This window comes from Saccostrea cucullata, unplaced genomic scaffold (genome assembly GCF_032062105.1).
Source record: "Saccostrea cucullata isolate Sc308-1 unplaced genomic scaffold, CSIRO_AGI_Scuc_v1 ctg1, whole genome shotgun sequence".
NCBI lineage: Eukaryota > Metazoa > Mollusca > Bivalvia > Ostreida > Ostreidae > Saccostrea > Saccostrea cuccullata.
Window position 1 is genome coordinate 7,466 of NW_026920581.1, and position 16,615 is coordinate 24,080.

Consider the following 16,615-nt stretch of genomic DNA (forward strand, 5'->3'; position numbering starts at 1 on the left):
GTGAGCGATGTGGCCCATGGGCCTCTTGTTATAGGTTTATTAAAATATCTTCAGTTCTAATTGCCTAAGAATCATCAAACTTTGTCAGTAGATGCAACTTGGGTCTTACGATACTTAGAGTTAGAGGCATCAAATAGAAGTGATAGATTGTACAATTTATCAGAAGAGCGATTCAAGGCCCTTGGGCCTCTTGTTATTTGTATAATGGTTTTGTTGAAAAGTTCTTAAAATATAATGTTGATAATTTTTAAAAGGATTCCTTTCAAAAGATCCTACAGGAGTTGTCGTTGAGATTGTTTATGGACCAACGATTACATGAGAAGCGGCGGGTGCTGCAGATGTATTGCCTTGTATGCAGACTCCTACTTCAGGACTTTGATGGTGGATTGGGTGGTTGCTTTGTCTACATATTCAGAGAAATTCTCTATCGTCTAGTTTATCTGATACAAGAAATGAGGAAACAGGAATGGTAAAATTTTATATCTTCATCAGTTATCATTGTACCAGAGTAGATAAATACATGTATAATACAAGTTGTTCAAACTGGATATACCCATTCCATGAAAATTATACCATATCAGACAGAATCTGGAGGTCTGTACTCCTGTGTGTTAAACAAACAAACTTAATGTAGAGTTATGATAAGGGAGGGTGCCTCATCCAAAATTGTGAATTTCATGCCCACTGGTTCAAGGTTTGGGTGTTAAGGTTGGGCTCTATTCCTTACATAGCGAAAATGCATTAATTCATTGAAAACTTTTCTGCTCCTGGTTATTAAACACACTAACTACATACATAGTTATGATGAGCAAGGATACCTCTTTTTAAATTTTGAATTTATGACCTTAGGGTCGCGGTTCTGGAGTTATGGTGGGGCTCTGTAATCTGATTATATAGTAAAAATGCGTTAATTCTTGAGAATCATCTCTGAGGGTTCTCCATGGTCCCATTTACATGGTTTGAAATTGCATTTGCACCATCAGTCAAACACATCTATCGTAATCATGGGATTTTGTAATGTTGAAAAATTAACAATAAAACCACCAAACTGATTTTATGACTCGGTCTAAACAGCTCAAGTATTTTTTTTTTTATTCACAAGTGTTAAGATATTTTACTCTTCATACTGATGATTGAAAATATAGATGTTAGCATGATTGTGTGACTACTTACCAAAATTTCCTTCGTCCTTTAATGAACACTATATAATTAATTCTTTTTACACTTTATTTATTCAATATTGATTTATTATGTTCCCCAAACGAAGTTGGGGAACATATTGTTTTTACTCTGTTTCTTATTAAGGTCTTCCGTCTTCACGGAAGACCTTATAGTGATTCTACTGTTTCTTATTATTATTATTAATTTTTTTGACAAAAATTTGTGCAGGCGATTTCTCGAAAACTATTCGGCGGTTTTCGATGAAACTTTCACATAATATGAGTCATAAAATGATCTTTGTTCATCATAAACAAAATTTGGAAAATTCGCTTCTGGTGCCAAGTTATGGACAATTTCCTGATTTTAAAATGCGATTTTGTCGCGCACTTTTATCGAAAATGGCTGAGGATATGAACTGGAGACTTATTACAGATGATAGATCATGACTTTGTGGTTTGCAGAATTGCTTTTTCGTGCGTCGTCAGTACTTCCGGTCGTTACGAAATGCAAATTTTAAAAAAAAATCGTTTTTTCTAACTTTTTTGTTTTTCAACATTTTTCATTTATTTTTGGTATTTTAACAGAAACCCTTCTTATTATGCTTACCATATAATTTGTTTGAATGCTGAAAAATCTAAACTTTAGATATAAGCATTCAAAAATCTGAAGCGGGTCAAAAATGGCGGCTGTCTCTGTCAACGCCGACATTTCGCAATAGGGGTTTACAGAGGCAGCCGAGCGTTTGCTTGAACGAAAGTAACATTAGGATAAATGAAATGTAAAGGAATTCTTGGATTGTCACGTCGTAGTTACGTTGCAGTTCTGTGTCAAACTAACGTCTTCTTTAATTGGTTTTGGCTGGTTCTCAAAGTAGAAAAAGAAAAGACTAAATGTGCAAATGAAATTCGATACCGAATATTCTTGTACACCACGAAAAAAAAGATCTTAAATCATACTTATAAATAATACTTTCTCAAAAAGAAAATCAATTATACCAGTATCAATATCAAGTTTAAATCCTAACCACTGCTTTTTATGCACACTTGTGTCATATTAAACTTATAAATAAGAAAAAAATAATAAGAGAGTGATTTTTTTAAAGATCGCTTCATGTATTTTATTTTAGCATTTTGGTGTCAAAGACCTGATTCAAGTTATTGAGCATAAATGATATCTGATTCCTTGACCGTCGTACCTGTAAGGCGAGCCATGTTTTTCGGCGAAACGTTTCAACCTTTTTTTCGATGAACTAATCGGGATAGTTCACTTTGGGGAAAAACAAGAAATTGAAAAAAAAGTTAAAAATTTATAACCGTTTCATCGCTTTACATGCATATATACAAAATGAAATTTGTATTTGTGTTAAATATACTTTCTAAACTTCGAAACGTAGGCTATGAGAACGTTCTTTTTTTAAATTTCATTGTAGCTATCACACCGGTTTAAGGGACTCCGACCCTCAGCTAGGAAGGACAACTCTTTAATCTATAATTTAATTCAAAAAGTCTTTAAATGAAGCTTGAGAATTAAATCTTTTCATGCAACAATTTTCATTATATGCCTCTCAATGATAATAATAATAATAAAATAATTTTTATAGGGTTAATAGAGACTCTTAAATGAATGCGAAATGTGTAATTTGTTTTAGAATTAAAGAAGCTAATCTCAAGAAATTCGCATTTAAAAATTTGAAGCGGTGTTCCTGATGGCGTAATGGTTAGCGCGTTGGCTTTTCACGCGGGCGACCCGGGTTCGATCCCCCGTGTGACCGATATTTTTTTACGACTTTTTCAGCTAGATTTTTCGTTTTTTTATTTCAGAATCGGACGGAAGACCTCTCGTTGCTTGCAACGAGATCGTTTCTAGTTATTATTATTATTATTATTTTTCTTCTCGGGAAAATTTTGTCCGCGAATGATCTTGTAAAGTACACATCCGATTAAGGGGAAACCTTTTTAGGGTAAGTAGGCATGTTATGTAGATTTGCGGAATCAAGGTCATTTTGCGCGCACGTGCTTGCAAGAGCGCGCACGTGCAAAACTTGAAATGACAAATATATAATGGATATAACCGTAACTTTTCTATTTTTAGACGAAATGTTTTGAAACTCATAATGTAAGGATATGTGAGTAGTATGCACAAGATGACATGGTCAAAATAGCAAGATCGCACGTGCAAGCACGTGCGCTTCGCTCTGATTGGCTGAAACTAAAGTCTCAATATCTTTCTTGTTTTTTGATAAAATCATTTGAAATTTTGAACATAGTCATACATTAGGGAGATCTACAGCCCGTAATAAAAGAAATATCATGAAAGCATGTGCATGCACATGTGCTTGCAAGAGCTCGCACGTGCAACACGAGAAATGTCCAATATAATTGATACAGACGTAACTATTTAAATTATTGATGATATGCTTTAAAACTCATATTAGAAGTATATATTAGAAGCATAGACAAGATGACATGGTCAAAAAAGCAAGATCTCACGCGCATGCACGTGCGCTTCGCTCTGATTGGCTGAAACTAAAGTCTCAATATCTTTCTTGTTTTTTGACGAAATCCTTTGAAATTTTAAATATAGGCATGTATTAGGATATCCTACAATAAGATATATAGCAATTATTTTGAAAACGCGTGCATGCACGTGCGCTGCAATCTGATTGGCTTATGCTTAAAATAGCTATAACTCCCTTGGTTTTCAACCAAACAGGATGGGATTTGGAACATGGATAGATATAATGGACTTCTACAAGAAGACATGGTCACCATGCACATGCATACACATGCATGTACGTGCGCTGCAATCTGATTGGCTGAATCTTTGAACAGCTATAACTCCCTTGATTTTCAACCAAACGGGGTGGGATTTAGAACATAGATAGATGTAATGGACTTCTACAAGAAAGTATGGTCGCCATGCTCATGTGTGCATGTGCGTGCACGTGAAATTAGTTAAATCAAAAATACACTTGAATTAGCGTATTTTTTAATACGTTTGGATTAAATACTTTGATATTTAGTATATTAAAATCTATAGATTGTAAAGACAAGATTGTGTGGTCATTACGCACATGCATTCACATGCGCACATGTGCAATGCTAAAATTTGAATGAAATTGGTACACTTCTGGGTAAACGTTGTTAAAGTCTCAAATGCGTAGAGTCTGTCTTATTTAATGAAGCTTATAGGGAATATGGCACCAAAAGGGAGTTGGGGAGCGTTTGGGGAACATCTGTAACGGTCCCCGTTACAATTAGCACTAGTTGCTTTTATTATTAAATTTATCAATCAATTTTCAAAATAATAAATGTCATTTGTATGTTAAACTAATGATTCATGGGTTGTGTCATAAACTGTGATTCTTAATTTATTTCATGGTTCCTTTGCAAATTTGGTCGTGAAATAACCGTGAATATTAGGACTTCGCAAAAGCCTTAATTTGTGCCACAATTAAATTTGAAATGATGGAGAACCCTGTTTTCCTCTTCTCCTGGGTGAACTGAAAAGGTGATGAGCTACCTACATAGTCATGATGAACAAGGGACCTTCCAGAATTTTGAATTTCAAGACTTCTGGGTCAGGGGTACTGTAAAGGGTGGGGGAGGGGGCTTTTATGATTATGTACTGAAAATAAATTAATGCTTTAAAATTTGCTCATTGGTATTAATCAAACATTTAACATGAGCAAGGATACCTTCTCTAAAATTGTGAAATGAATAGCCTCTGGGTCAGGAGTTCCTGTGGGGTGGGGGCACTACTGATTATTGCTGAATATGACTGATTAGTTGAAATGCATTTTTATGTTCACCTACTCTGCCTATAGGTATGAAGTAACCTAGCTAAGCATGCTAAGTGTATAGTTATGGTGACCAATGGTATCTCTATCAAAATTGTGAATATCATGACCTCAGCTTTAAACCACAAACCAAATTCAATTGTTGGAAAGTTGATACATCAGATGTTCAGGTGACCTATAAGGCCCAAGGGCCTCTTGTTCTTGATCAGATATTTGGAATTCTGGAAAATTCATAACTGTCCTAACCTTTATGCAGTTTCACTTTTATCATATATTATAATGAAAAATATTACTGGGATATTAGTGAAATTCACACCCCAGCTTAACATTGAACAAAAAAAATATATCTTGAGTTAAGACATTGTTATGCTGATTATAGCTGCAGAATTGCAGCTCTCTGCTTGAGAAAATTTAGAAAGATAAAGCAGAGAGCTAGAGACCTAAGCTTAGTAAAAACACTCGATTTACACCACCGCTTTTTTGTCACTCACTTTGGGTATAATTACTTATTTCCTATGTAGCTTGTAACACACTTTTATTGGTTACAAAGACGGGTGTAAATTTCCGTACACCCGACTTGAGCTGGGGATAAATAATGTGATGTCACAATGCATAGTTTTTAGCTTTACTGGTCAGAGACCAGAAGAGCTTATACGAAATGCGTCCAACCATCTGTCTGTCCGTCTGTCTGTAAACAATTTTTGGTCTGATTTCAATATAACTTGGCACAGAGAAGACTACACTATTTGTGTTGATGATGAACGGTGTTGCCGAGGTTACAAAAAAATTTCTGTGAAATACTTTCAAAATGCTACTCCTCCTACAGTTTTGGTCTGATTTCATTATAACTTGGCACACAAGTAGACTACACTAAGATACCTAACTCTATTTATTGGTTTTTGATTTTGATGAATGGTGTTGCTGTGGTTACTAAAAATAGAAATTTCTGTAAAACACTTTAAAAATGACCTATAATACAAATCAAAGTTAGATAGACATAATATTATTAGTTACATAGTCTTTTAGTGACAGGGTATGGGATGATACTTGGTTAGTAAATTTCATACCTGACTCGGCTCGGCCTGGCCAGGTATGAAATTTACTAACCAGGTATCATCCCATACCCTGTCACTAAAAGACTATGTAACGAATTTACCCCACCGATGAAACATTTGCACTTTATCTGTGGTTTATGATTTTCTCTGCTAAATGCTTCTTCACGCTTATACTGTGCCTACTATGACGTCACGTTATGTTTGTTACGTAATACATCGACCGGGTATAGATTACAACTGACCTGGTATAAGTAATCCACCTCCTTCATGTGACAGACTTTAACCAATCATAAGCCAGGATTTCATGGAAAAATCAACAGAGGTGGGGTAAATACATTGCTCATACTTGCACATTTTACTGTAGACTTACTTAAGGTGCATTTTACTGCATTATACATTACTTAGTTGCATTTTACTGCACTTTACTTATACGTCACTTCATACTTTACTTTACAGAACTTTTACATTCACACATAGACTAAGTGTATTACTTGTAGACAGTAACTTTACTCTAAGACGAATGCTATGTGCCATACTTTATGCATACAACACTACGTCTACATTATACATACACTTATACTTTTACTTAAAACATATATACTTTACATGAGCAAATATTACTTTGAACTCATGAATGAAATTATAGAACAAAGTTCTGTGGCCATTTCAGGAATAAAAACCATCAATAAATCATACAGCTTACAATAATAAATAAAATACACTTACCCAGAATAGGTGGACCTCTGGTCATGAAATAATAAAACATAGACCAAATAAGGTAGAAAGTTGAAGACACTTCTGCTCTCTTCAATTGCTATGCCCAATCTGATTTCTGAAATCACAAGATTTAAATCACTAGGTAAAACCTGCTAAACAAGCTTAAAAGACTTAGTATGGAAAACACTGGGCAAATAAAATTAGTATATAGTAATCAGATAAAACATATGGAAATCAAATATGGACATCAATTGTGGCTTACACTAAGATACATAATTCTTTATATCGGTTTTTGATTTGATGAATATTATTGATGTACTTACTAAAAATAGCAATTTATGTATAATACTCTCAAAATGCTACTCCAAATACACTTTTAGTCTGATTATAATATAATATGGCATGCAAGTAAACTACACTGAGATACATAATTGTCTTTATTATTTGTTTTTTTTAAAAAATTTTTCTTATTTTGATAAATGATGTTGCCATGGTAACTAAAATTGAAAATAATGTAAAATTTTATTAATAGCTACTCCCACAGTTTTAGTCTTATTGCAATATATTGCCACAAAAGAGACTTAATCAAGGATCATTATTAGGTCTTTCCACCTTTCTGTGGAAAGACCTCTTGAAATGCTTGTTTATTATTATTTTTCTGTTGTGGCCTTTTGAACCAAAAGACTTAATGAAAAACTTTTTAGTTCATGATACTGGATATCAGAAGTTATTTCGAAAAACTACCCAATGAGTATGACCTATGACCCCTTTCGGATTTCTTGCCCCTTCTACGAAAAACCTTGTTATCACTACTCCTCCGAAACCCTTGACCGTAGAGGTGCAAAACCTTCACTAATGTCTTCGACTAACTGTGTACTTGTGATATTGATCTTGGGAATGTATTTGTTGACCCCTACAATGAGTTATTGCCCCTGAAACTTTATGAATTTTAGGAAAAATTTTTAAATGAGAAGTCGTAGAGACATAGGGCTAACTTCATAAGATTCATTGACCTTTGACCTTGAAATGTATGTAAAGGTCAAAGGTCAAGGTCATTCTAAAAACGAGAAATTAAGCTCTTTTTATATCTCTTTTGTCTTTTAACCTATACAATCTGTTATTGCATCATTAATATGTACTCTTAAAATTATTTCAAATGTTTCATTCTTGTCCCCTAAGATTGACCCTATTAAAAGTTATTGCCCATTGTGCAAAAAATCTTGTTATCACTACTCCTCCGAAACCGTGGACTGTAGAGACACCATTATATGAGTTATTGCCCTTTAATGTCTTTGTTCTCACTATTAAAACTTATAACTTGAAAACTATAAGTCGTAGAAGCATGGGGTCAATTGCATTGTGACCCTTGACCTTTGACCTTGAATATTTTTTCAAGGTGAAAGGTCAAGGTCATTAATTTCAATTTTTAATTTTTTTTTCATTTTTTCTATCCTTTAAGACATTTTTGGTTTCTTATTCATGGAATTTAATTTTAATTAGATATAAAACAAAACTGAAAAATTCAAAAAAGGTGGAAAGACCTCTTATTGTTTTGTGAACAATAAGTCTCCTAGTTCTATTTATTGCTGTTATAAAGTTTCAAGTCCCAACTGCTACTTTTCTCTTCCATTGTTAGCTAACCTGAGCCAAAGGCTCAAGTGAGCTTTTCTGATCACATTTTGTCCATCGTCCGTCATGCTATCCGGCCGTCTGTCTGTAAACATTTCACATTTTAGACTCCTCAAGAACCACAGGGACAATTTTAACCAGACTAGGTACAAAGCATCCTTATCTAAAGGGGAGTTTAAATTGTAAAAATGAAGGGCCAAGTTCCCTCATAAGGGGAGATAATCAAGAAAAGACAAAAATAGGGTGGGTTCAAAAAGCTGAAACTAATATGGAAGCATTCCCTTGGGGGGTGGGGGGGGGTTAGGTTCTAAATTGTTAAAATCATGACCCCTGGAGATAGGGCAGGGCCACAATAGGAAATCCAAGTTTTACATTGAAATACTGTAGAAGTACTTTTTTCCGCGTGGTATTAATTTATGCTATGTACGCGGTCACAAATTTTCCGCGGAAATTTGTCCAAGCGTACTTAATATAAATGTAAGACATGTAGTGACAGTCTAAAAAAATCCGCATAATTTTCAACATGCGGATTAAATGGAAATTGAGATTCCGCGGAATTAAGACCCCGTGGAAAAAAGTACGTCTACAGTATACAGCGCTATGACAAAAGTATTTGCGATTTTTTAAAAATGGCGATGTCATCAATATGCACCTCTTTTCACCTAAAGGGAAGTAACTTTTGAATGAGGTCAATTTATCCAGGGAAATTTTCAGAGAGTTATCTTTCTCTAGTAAGTAACATAGTTTATGCATTTCTGTCCTCTGCATTCTTGTAAAATCATAAACAAGCACATTCATTCATCATGGGGTGAAAATCAAAAGAATTGACGAACAATGTATGGAAATTGATTGTTGAAATGAAGTTTGAAGATGAAAACACGTCTGAAATTGGAAATTTATTAGGAATATCAGAATCTACAATCGGATCAATCTGGAAAAAGTATTTACACATGAGGGAGATAAACAAAGCGAAAAGATGCTGACTTCCTTGCAAGATATCATAGCGGGATCAGAACTGGCTAGTTTTAAGTGACATTACAAGTGATTTAAACAGAAGTAGAGATGCAGATGATCATGTACATCCAAGGACAGTGCAAAGATTTTTACATGAACATGATGTGAAGAGACGAGTGGTGAGAAAAAAAAATTGTTGTGTCACAGATCAACAGAAAAAAGCGTATGTCATGGTGTCTGGAGAAGAGAAAACTTTCTGTTACTAATTATTGAAACTCAGTAATCTTCTCAGATGAAAGTCAGATTGTTCTGGGTGAAAACCACAGAGTATACATTTGGAGAACATCAAAAGAAGCGTTCCTTTCCCAATGCATCTATCCTCTGCGACAGAGAAGGATGTCTATTATGGTGTGGGGTTGTATTACATATTATGGAGTTGGAACCCTTTGCCTTGTCAACGGTAATATAAATGCACAAAAATATAATGCCATTTTAGAAAACCATTTATGGCCTGTAATTGCTCGCCATTTAAGCAATAAACCGTACCGCTTTCAAAATGATAATGCCCCCGTACGTGGAGCCCATATTACAAGGGACTACAAACTGGAAAATAACATTCAAACTATTGTGTGGCCGGCTCAGTCTCCGGACATCAATATAATTGAAAACTTGTGGCTTCGAATCAAACGAACTCTACAAAATCGGCAACAAATTAACAACCCCCGAGGAGCTCTTCACCGTCATTTGGGACATATAGACATCATTTGATCAGAACTACATAAGAACTCTGTATGATTCCATACCAACCCGTTTATTAGCTGTCATCAAATCTAAGGGACACCTCTCCAAATATTAGGTAAGTTAAAATGAAATTTAATTATTTATATTATATGTTTGTTCCTTGAAGCACATCCTTGTTTACGGCCTACATTTTGAAAAATCACGAATACTTTTGTCATAGCGCTGTATAAGAAAAATCTTCGTCTCAAGAACTACTGGGTCAGAGAAGCTGAAAATTAATTAAGTGGAAGCATCCTGGGATAGTATAGATTCTAAATTGTACAGACCATGTCCCCTGGGGGTAGGGCAGGGCCACAATAGGGAATCCAAGTTTTTTATTGAAATATGTAGGAAAAATCTTTAAAAATCTTTTCAAGAAAATCTGAAACTTATGTGGAAGCATCCTGGGATAGTGTTTATTCTAAATTGTACAAACCATGATCCCTGGCATTAGGATGGGGCTGCAATAGGAAATCCAAGTTCTACATTGAAATATATATGAAAAATCTTTTTCTCCAGAACTACTGGGCCAGAAAGCTGAAACTTATGTGGAAGCATCCTAAGGTAGTGTAGATTCTAAATTTTACAAACCATGACCCCCGGGGATAGGGCAGACCGCAATAGGGAATCCAATTTTACATTGAAATATATTGGAAATTTTATCCTCAAGAACCATTGGGCTAAAAAAGCTGAAACCTATGTGGAAGCATCCTGGGGTAGTGAGATTTCTAAATTGTCTAAATCAAGACCCTTGGGGTAGGTGGTGGTAGCAATAGGTATTAAAAGGGGGGCATCTTGTAAAGAAGAGCAATGGCCAAATTTACTCAGGTGAGCGATGTGGCCCATGGGCCTCATGTTATTATTAAAGTACAAACCAGTAGAGCTTCAGTCTCGACAGAGACTTCTGGTTAGCTCAACTGGTCAGAGACCAGAAGAGCTTATGCAATAGCAAGGTGTCCGTCCTCCGTCCTTCTGTCTAGCTGTCTGTCCATCTGTCTGTAAACAATTTTTCAAAACGCTACTCCTCCTACAGTTTTGATCTGATTTCAATATTACTTGGCACACAAGTAAACTACACTAAGATACATAAAATACTGCATCAGTTTTTGATTTCAATGAATGCTGTTGCCATGGTTACTAAAAATAGAATTTTCTGTAAATTCCTTTAAAAAGCTACTCCTCCTACAGTTTTGATCTGATTTCAATATAACTAGGCACACAAGTAAACTACACTAAGATACCTAAAATTGTGCATCAGTTTTTTATTTTAATGAACGGTGTTGCCATGGTCACTAATAATAGAATTTTCTGTAAATTCCTTTAAAACGCTACTCCTTCTACAGTTTTTGTCTGATTTCAATAGAACTTTGCACACAAATAGACTACACAAAGATACATAAAATACTGCATCAGTTTTTGATTTCAATAAACAGTGTTGCCATGGTTACTAAAAATAGAATTTTCTGTGAAATTCTTTAAAATGCTACTCCTCCTACAGTTTTGATCTGAACTCAATATAACTTGGCACACACAAGTAGACTACACTAAGATACATAAAATAGTGCATCAGTTTTTGATTTTGATGAACGGTGTTGCCATGGTTACAAAAAATAGAATTTTCTGTTTTCAGTTTTTGATTTCAATTTTACTTGGCACACAAGTAGACTACACTAAGATACATAAAATAATGCATCAGTTTTTTATTTAAATGAACGGTGTTGCCATGGTTACTGAAAATAGAATTTTCTGTAAATTCCTATAAAATGCTACTCCTCCTACAGTTTTGATCTGAACTCAATATAACTTGGCACACAAGTAGACTACACTAAAATACATAAAAAAGTGCATCAGTTTTTGATTTCAATGAACAGTGTTGCCATGGTTACTAAAAATGGAATTTTCTGTGAAATTTCTTTAAAACGCTACTCCCTCTACAGTTTTTGTCTGATTTCAGTATTACTTGGCACACAAGTAGACTACACTAAGATACATAAAATATTGCATTGATTTTTTGATTTCAATAAACAGTGTTGCCATGGTTACTAAAAATAGAATTTTCTATGAAATTCTTTAAAACGCTACGCCTCCTACAGTTTTGATCTGATTTCAATGTAACTTGGCACACAAGTAGACTACACTAAGATACATGAAATAGTACATCAGTTTTTATACCCCCCGCAAACGAAGTTTGGGGGGGTATTATTAGTTACATAGTCTTTTAGTGACAGGGTATGGGATGATACCTGGTTAGTAAATTTCATACCTGGCGAGGCGGAGCCGAGTCAGGTATGAAATTTACTAACCAGGTATCATCCCATACCCTGTCACTAAAAGACTATGTGACGAATTTACCCCACCGATGAAACTTTAAAGTTTTATCTGTGGTTCATAAAATGGTTTTCTCTGCGAAATACTTCATCAGGCTTACACCGTGCCTATTATGACGTCACGTTTGTGTTTGTGACGTAATACATTGACCGGGTATCGATTTACAACTGACCGGGTATAAGTAATCCACCGCCTTCACGTGACAGACTTCAACCAATCGTAAGCCAGGATTTCACGGAAAAATCAACAGAGGTGGGGTAAATAGGAATCACCTTGTCCGTCTGTCTAGCTGTCTGTCTGTCCATCTGTCTGTCTGTCCGTCTGTCTGTGCAAACGTGTCCTGTCCATATCTTTCTTACGGAGGGACATTAGAATCTACTACTCCACACAAAGATTGCCCATGACTTTAGGGTGTGTCATGACCTTGACCCAAGGTCATTTGGGGAAGTTCAAGATCACTGGAAGAAAAAGTTCATAATTCGTGTCCGGTCCATATCTTTCTTATGGATAAAGTTGGTAGGTTCTCATTTCATGAAAAGATTGCCCATGACCCAAGGGTGTGTCATGACCTTGACGGAAGGTCACTTGACGAAGTTCAAGGTCACTGGAAGAAAAAGTTCATAATTCGTGTCCAGTCCATATCTTTCTTATGGATAAACTTGTTAGGTTATCATTTCATGCAAAGATTGTCCATGACCTAAGGGTGTGCCATGACCATGACCCACGGTCATTTGGGGAAGTTCAAGGTCACTGGAAGAAAAATTTCATAATTCATGTGTGATACATATCTTTATTATGGAAAAACTTACTTCTGAAAAAACCCAGCGGGGGTATTTTGTCCTGTTTGGACAGTTCTAGTTGATTTTGATGAATGGTGTTGCCATGGTTACTAAAAAAAGAATTTTCTGTGAAATTCCTTTAAAACGCTACTCCTTTTACAGTTTTTGTCTGATTTCAATTTTACTTGGTACACAAGTAGACTACACTAAGATACATAAAATAGTGCATCAGTTTTTGATTTCAATGAACAGTGTTGTCATGGTTACTAAAAATAGAATTTTTTGTGAAATTCCTTTAAAATGCTACTCCTCCTACAGTTTTGATCTGATTTCAGTATAACTTGGCACACAAGTAGACTACACTAAGATGCATAGAATAGTGCATTGGTTTTTGATTTCGATAAACGGTGTTGCCATGGTTACTAAAAATAGAATTTTCTGTAAATTCCTTTAAAAAGCTACTCCTTCTACAGTTTTGATCTGATGGCAATGGCTTCTTTTCTCATCCTTTGTAATATGTACAAACCAGTAGAGCTACAGTCTCGACAGAGACTTCTGGTTTTTATTAGCTCTACTTGTAACCAAGACAACACCGTTCATTGGCCCCATGACCATAAATTGAGAAAAGACTTAAGTCAAAATTTCAAATTGATATAACTTTTGAAATAATTTTTGTAATAAATAAAAATTGTCATCATATGTTTGAATTGAAGTGTTTTTCACAATTACAAATTTTTAAGCTAATAAATTGAATGAAACTAAAGAAATTAAAAACTAAAATTTTGACTTAAGTCTGTTCTCAGTTTATGGTCTTGGGGCTTATGGGATAGTAATACGTCTGGCATCCGTTGGTCTGTCTGTCTGTCTGTAAACAATTTTTCAAAATGCTACTCCTCCTACATTTTTGGTCTGATTTCAATATAGCATGGTACACAAGTAGACTACACTAAGGTACATAATTCTATATGTTTTTTGATTTCGATGAACGGTGTTGCCTTGGCTACTAAAAATAGAAATTTCTGTTAAATTCTTTCAAAATGCTATGCCTTCTACAGTTTTGGTCTGATTTCAATGTAACTTGGTACACAAGTAGACTACACTAAGGTATATAATTCTTTATACTGATTTTCAGCTCTACTGGTCAGAGACCAGAAGAGCTTATGCGATAGTAAGGTGTCCGTCTGTCTGTAAACAATTTTTCAAAACGCTACTCCTCCTACAGTTTTGGTCTGATTTTATAATAACTTGGCACACAAGTAGACTACACTAAGATACATAGAATAGTGCATCGGTTTTTGATTTCGATGAACGATGTTGCGATGGTTACTAAAAATAGAATATTTTGTGAAATTCCTATAAAATGCTACTCCTCCAACAGTTTTGATCTGATTTCAGTATAACTTGGCACACAAGTAGAATACACTAAGATACATAGAATAGTGCATCGGTTTATGATTTCGATTAACGGTGTTGCCATGGTTACTAAAAATAGAATTTTCTGTGAAATTCCTTTAAAACGCTACTCCGTCTACAGTTTTGGTCTGATTTCAGTATTACTTGGCACACAAGTAGACTACACTAAGATACATAGAATAGTGCATCAGTTTTTGATTTCAATGAACGGTGTTGCCATGGTTACTAAAAATAGAATTTTCTGTAAATTCCTTTAAAACGCTACTCCTTCTACAGTTTTTGTCTGATTTCAATAGAACTTGGCACACAAATAGACTACACAAAGATACATAAAATACTGCATCAGTTTTTGATTTCAATAAACAGTGTTGCCATGGTTACTAAAAATAGAATTTTCTGTGAAATTCTTTAAAATGCTACTCCTCCTACAGTTTTGATCTGAACTCAATATAACTTGGCACACACAAGTAGACTACACTAAGATACATAAAATAGTGCATCAGTTTTTGATTTTGATGAACGGTGTTGCCATGGTTACAAAAAATAGAATTTTCTGTGAAATTCCTTTAAAACGGTACTGCTTCTACAGTTTTTGTCTGATTTCAATTTTACTTGGCACACAAGTAGACTACACTAAGATACATAAAATAATGCATCAGTTTTTTATTTAAATGAACGGTGTTGCCATGGTTACTAAAAATAGAATTTTCTGTAAATTCCTATAAAATGCTACTCCTCCTACAGTTTTGATCTGAACTCAATATAACTTGGCACACAAGTAGACTACACTAAAATACATAAAAAAGTGCATCAGTTTTTGATTTCAATGAACAGTGTTGCCATGGTTACTAAAAATGGAATTTTCTGTGAAATTTCTTTAAAACGCTACTCCCTCTACAGTTTTTGTCTGATTTCAGTATTACTTGGCACACAAGTAGACTACACTAAGATACATAAAATGTTGCATCGATTTTTTGATTTCAATAAACAGTGTTGCCATGGTTACTAAAAATAGAATTTTCTATGAAATTCTTTAAAACGCTACGCCTCCTACAGTTTTGATCTGATTTCAATGTAACTTGGCACACAAGTAGACTACACTAAGATACATAAAATAGTACATCAGTTTTTATACCCCCCGCAAACGAAGTTTGGGGGGGTATTATTAGTTACATAGTCTTTTAGTGACAGGGTATGGGATGATACCTGGTTAGTAAATTTCATACCTGGCGAGGCGGAGCCGAGTCAGGTATGAAATTTACTAACCAGGTATCATCCCATACCCTGTCACTAAAAGACTATGTGACGAATTTACCCCACCGATGAAACTTTAAAGTTTTATCTGTGGTTCATAAAATGGTTTTCTCTGCGAAATACTTCATCAGGCTTACACCGTGCCTATTATGACGTCACGTTTGTGTTTGTGACGTAATACATTGACCGGGTATCGATTTACAACTGACCGGGTATAAGTAATCCACCGCCTTCACGTGACAGACTTCAACCAATCGTAAGCCAGGATTTCACGGAAAAATCAACAGAGGTGGGGTAAATAGGAATCACCTTGTCCGTCTGTCTAGCTGTCTGTCTGTCCATCTGTCTGTCTGTCCGTCTGTCTGTGCAAACGTGTCCTGTCCATATCTTTCTTACGGAGGGACATTAGAATCTACTACTCCACACAAAGATTGCCCATGACTTTAGGGTGTGTCATGACCTTGACCCAAGGTCATTTGGGGAAGTTCAAGATCACTGGAAGAAAAAGTTCATAATTCGTGTCCGGTCCATATCTTTCTTATGGATAAAGTTGGTAGGTTCTCATTTCATGAAAAGATTGCCCATGACCCAAGGGTGTGTCATGACCTTGACGGAAGGTCACTTGACGAAGTTCAAGGTCACTGGAAGAAAAAGTTCATAATTCATGTCCAGTCCATATCTTTCTTATGGATAAACTTGTTAGGTTATCATTTCATGCAAAGATTGTCCATGACCTAAGGGTGTGC

At 35.2% G+C, this 16,615-nt stretch overlaps 1 protein-coding gene across 2 annotated transcripts in view; it reads left to right on the plus strand.

The window, feature by feature from the left end:
• The first annotated feature begins 258 nt into the window (after positions 1-258).
• LOC134252051 (serine-protein kinase ATM-like) overlaps positions 259-16,615 on the plus strand; it is a 294,279-nt gene continuing 277,922 nt past the window's right edge. For both annotated transcript variants that reach the window (XM_062734480.1, XM_062734485.1), the window contains exon 1: positions 259-469. In XM_062734480.1, coding sequence (XP_062590464.1) covers positions 300-469 — 170 coding nt within the window. In that variant the 5' untranslated portion in view covers positions 259-299. The remainder of the gene's footprint in view (positions 470-16,615) is intronic.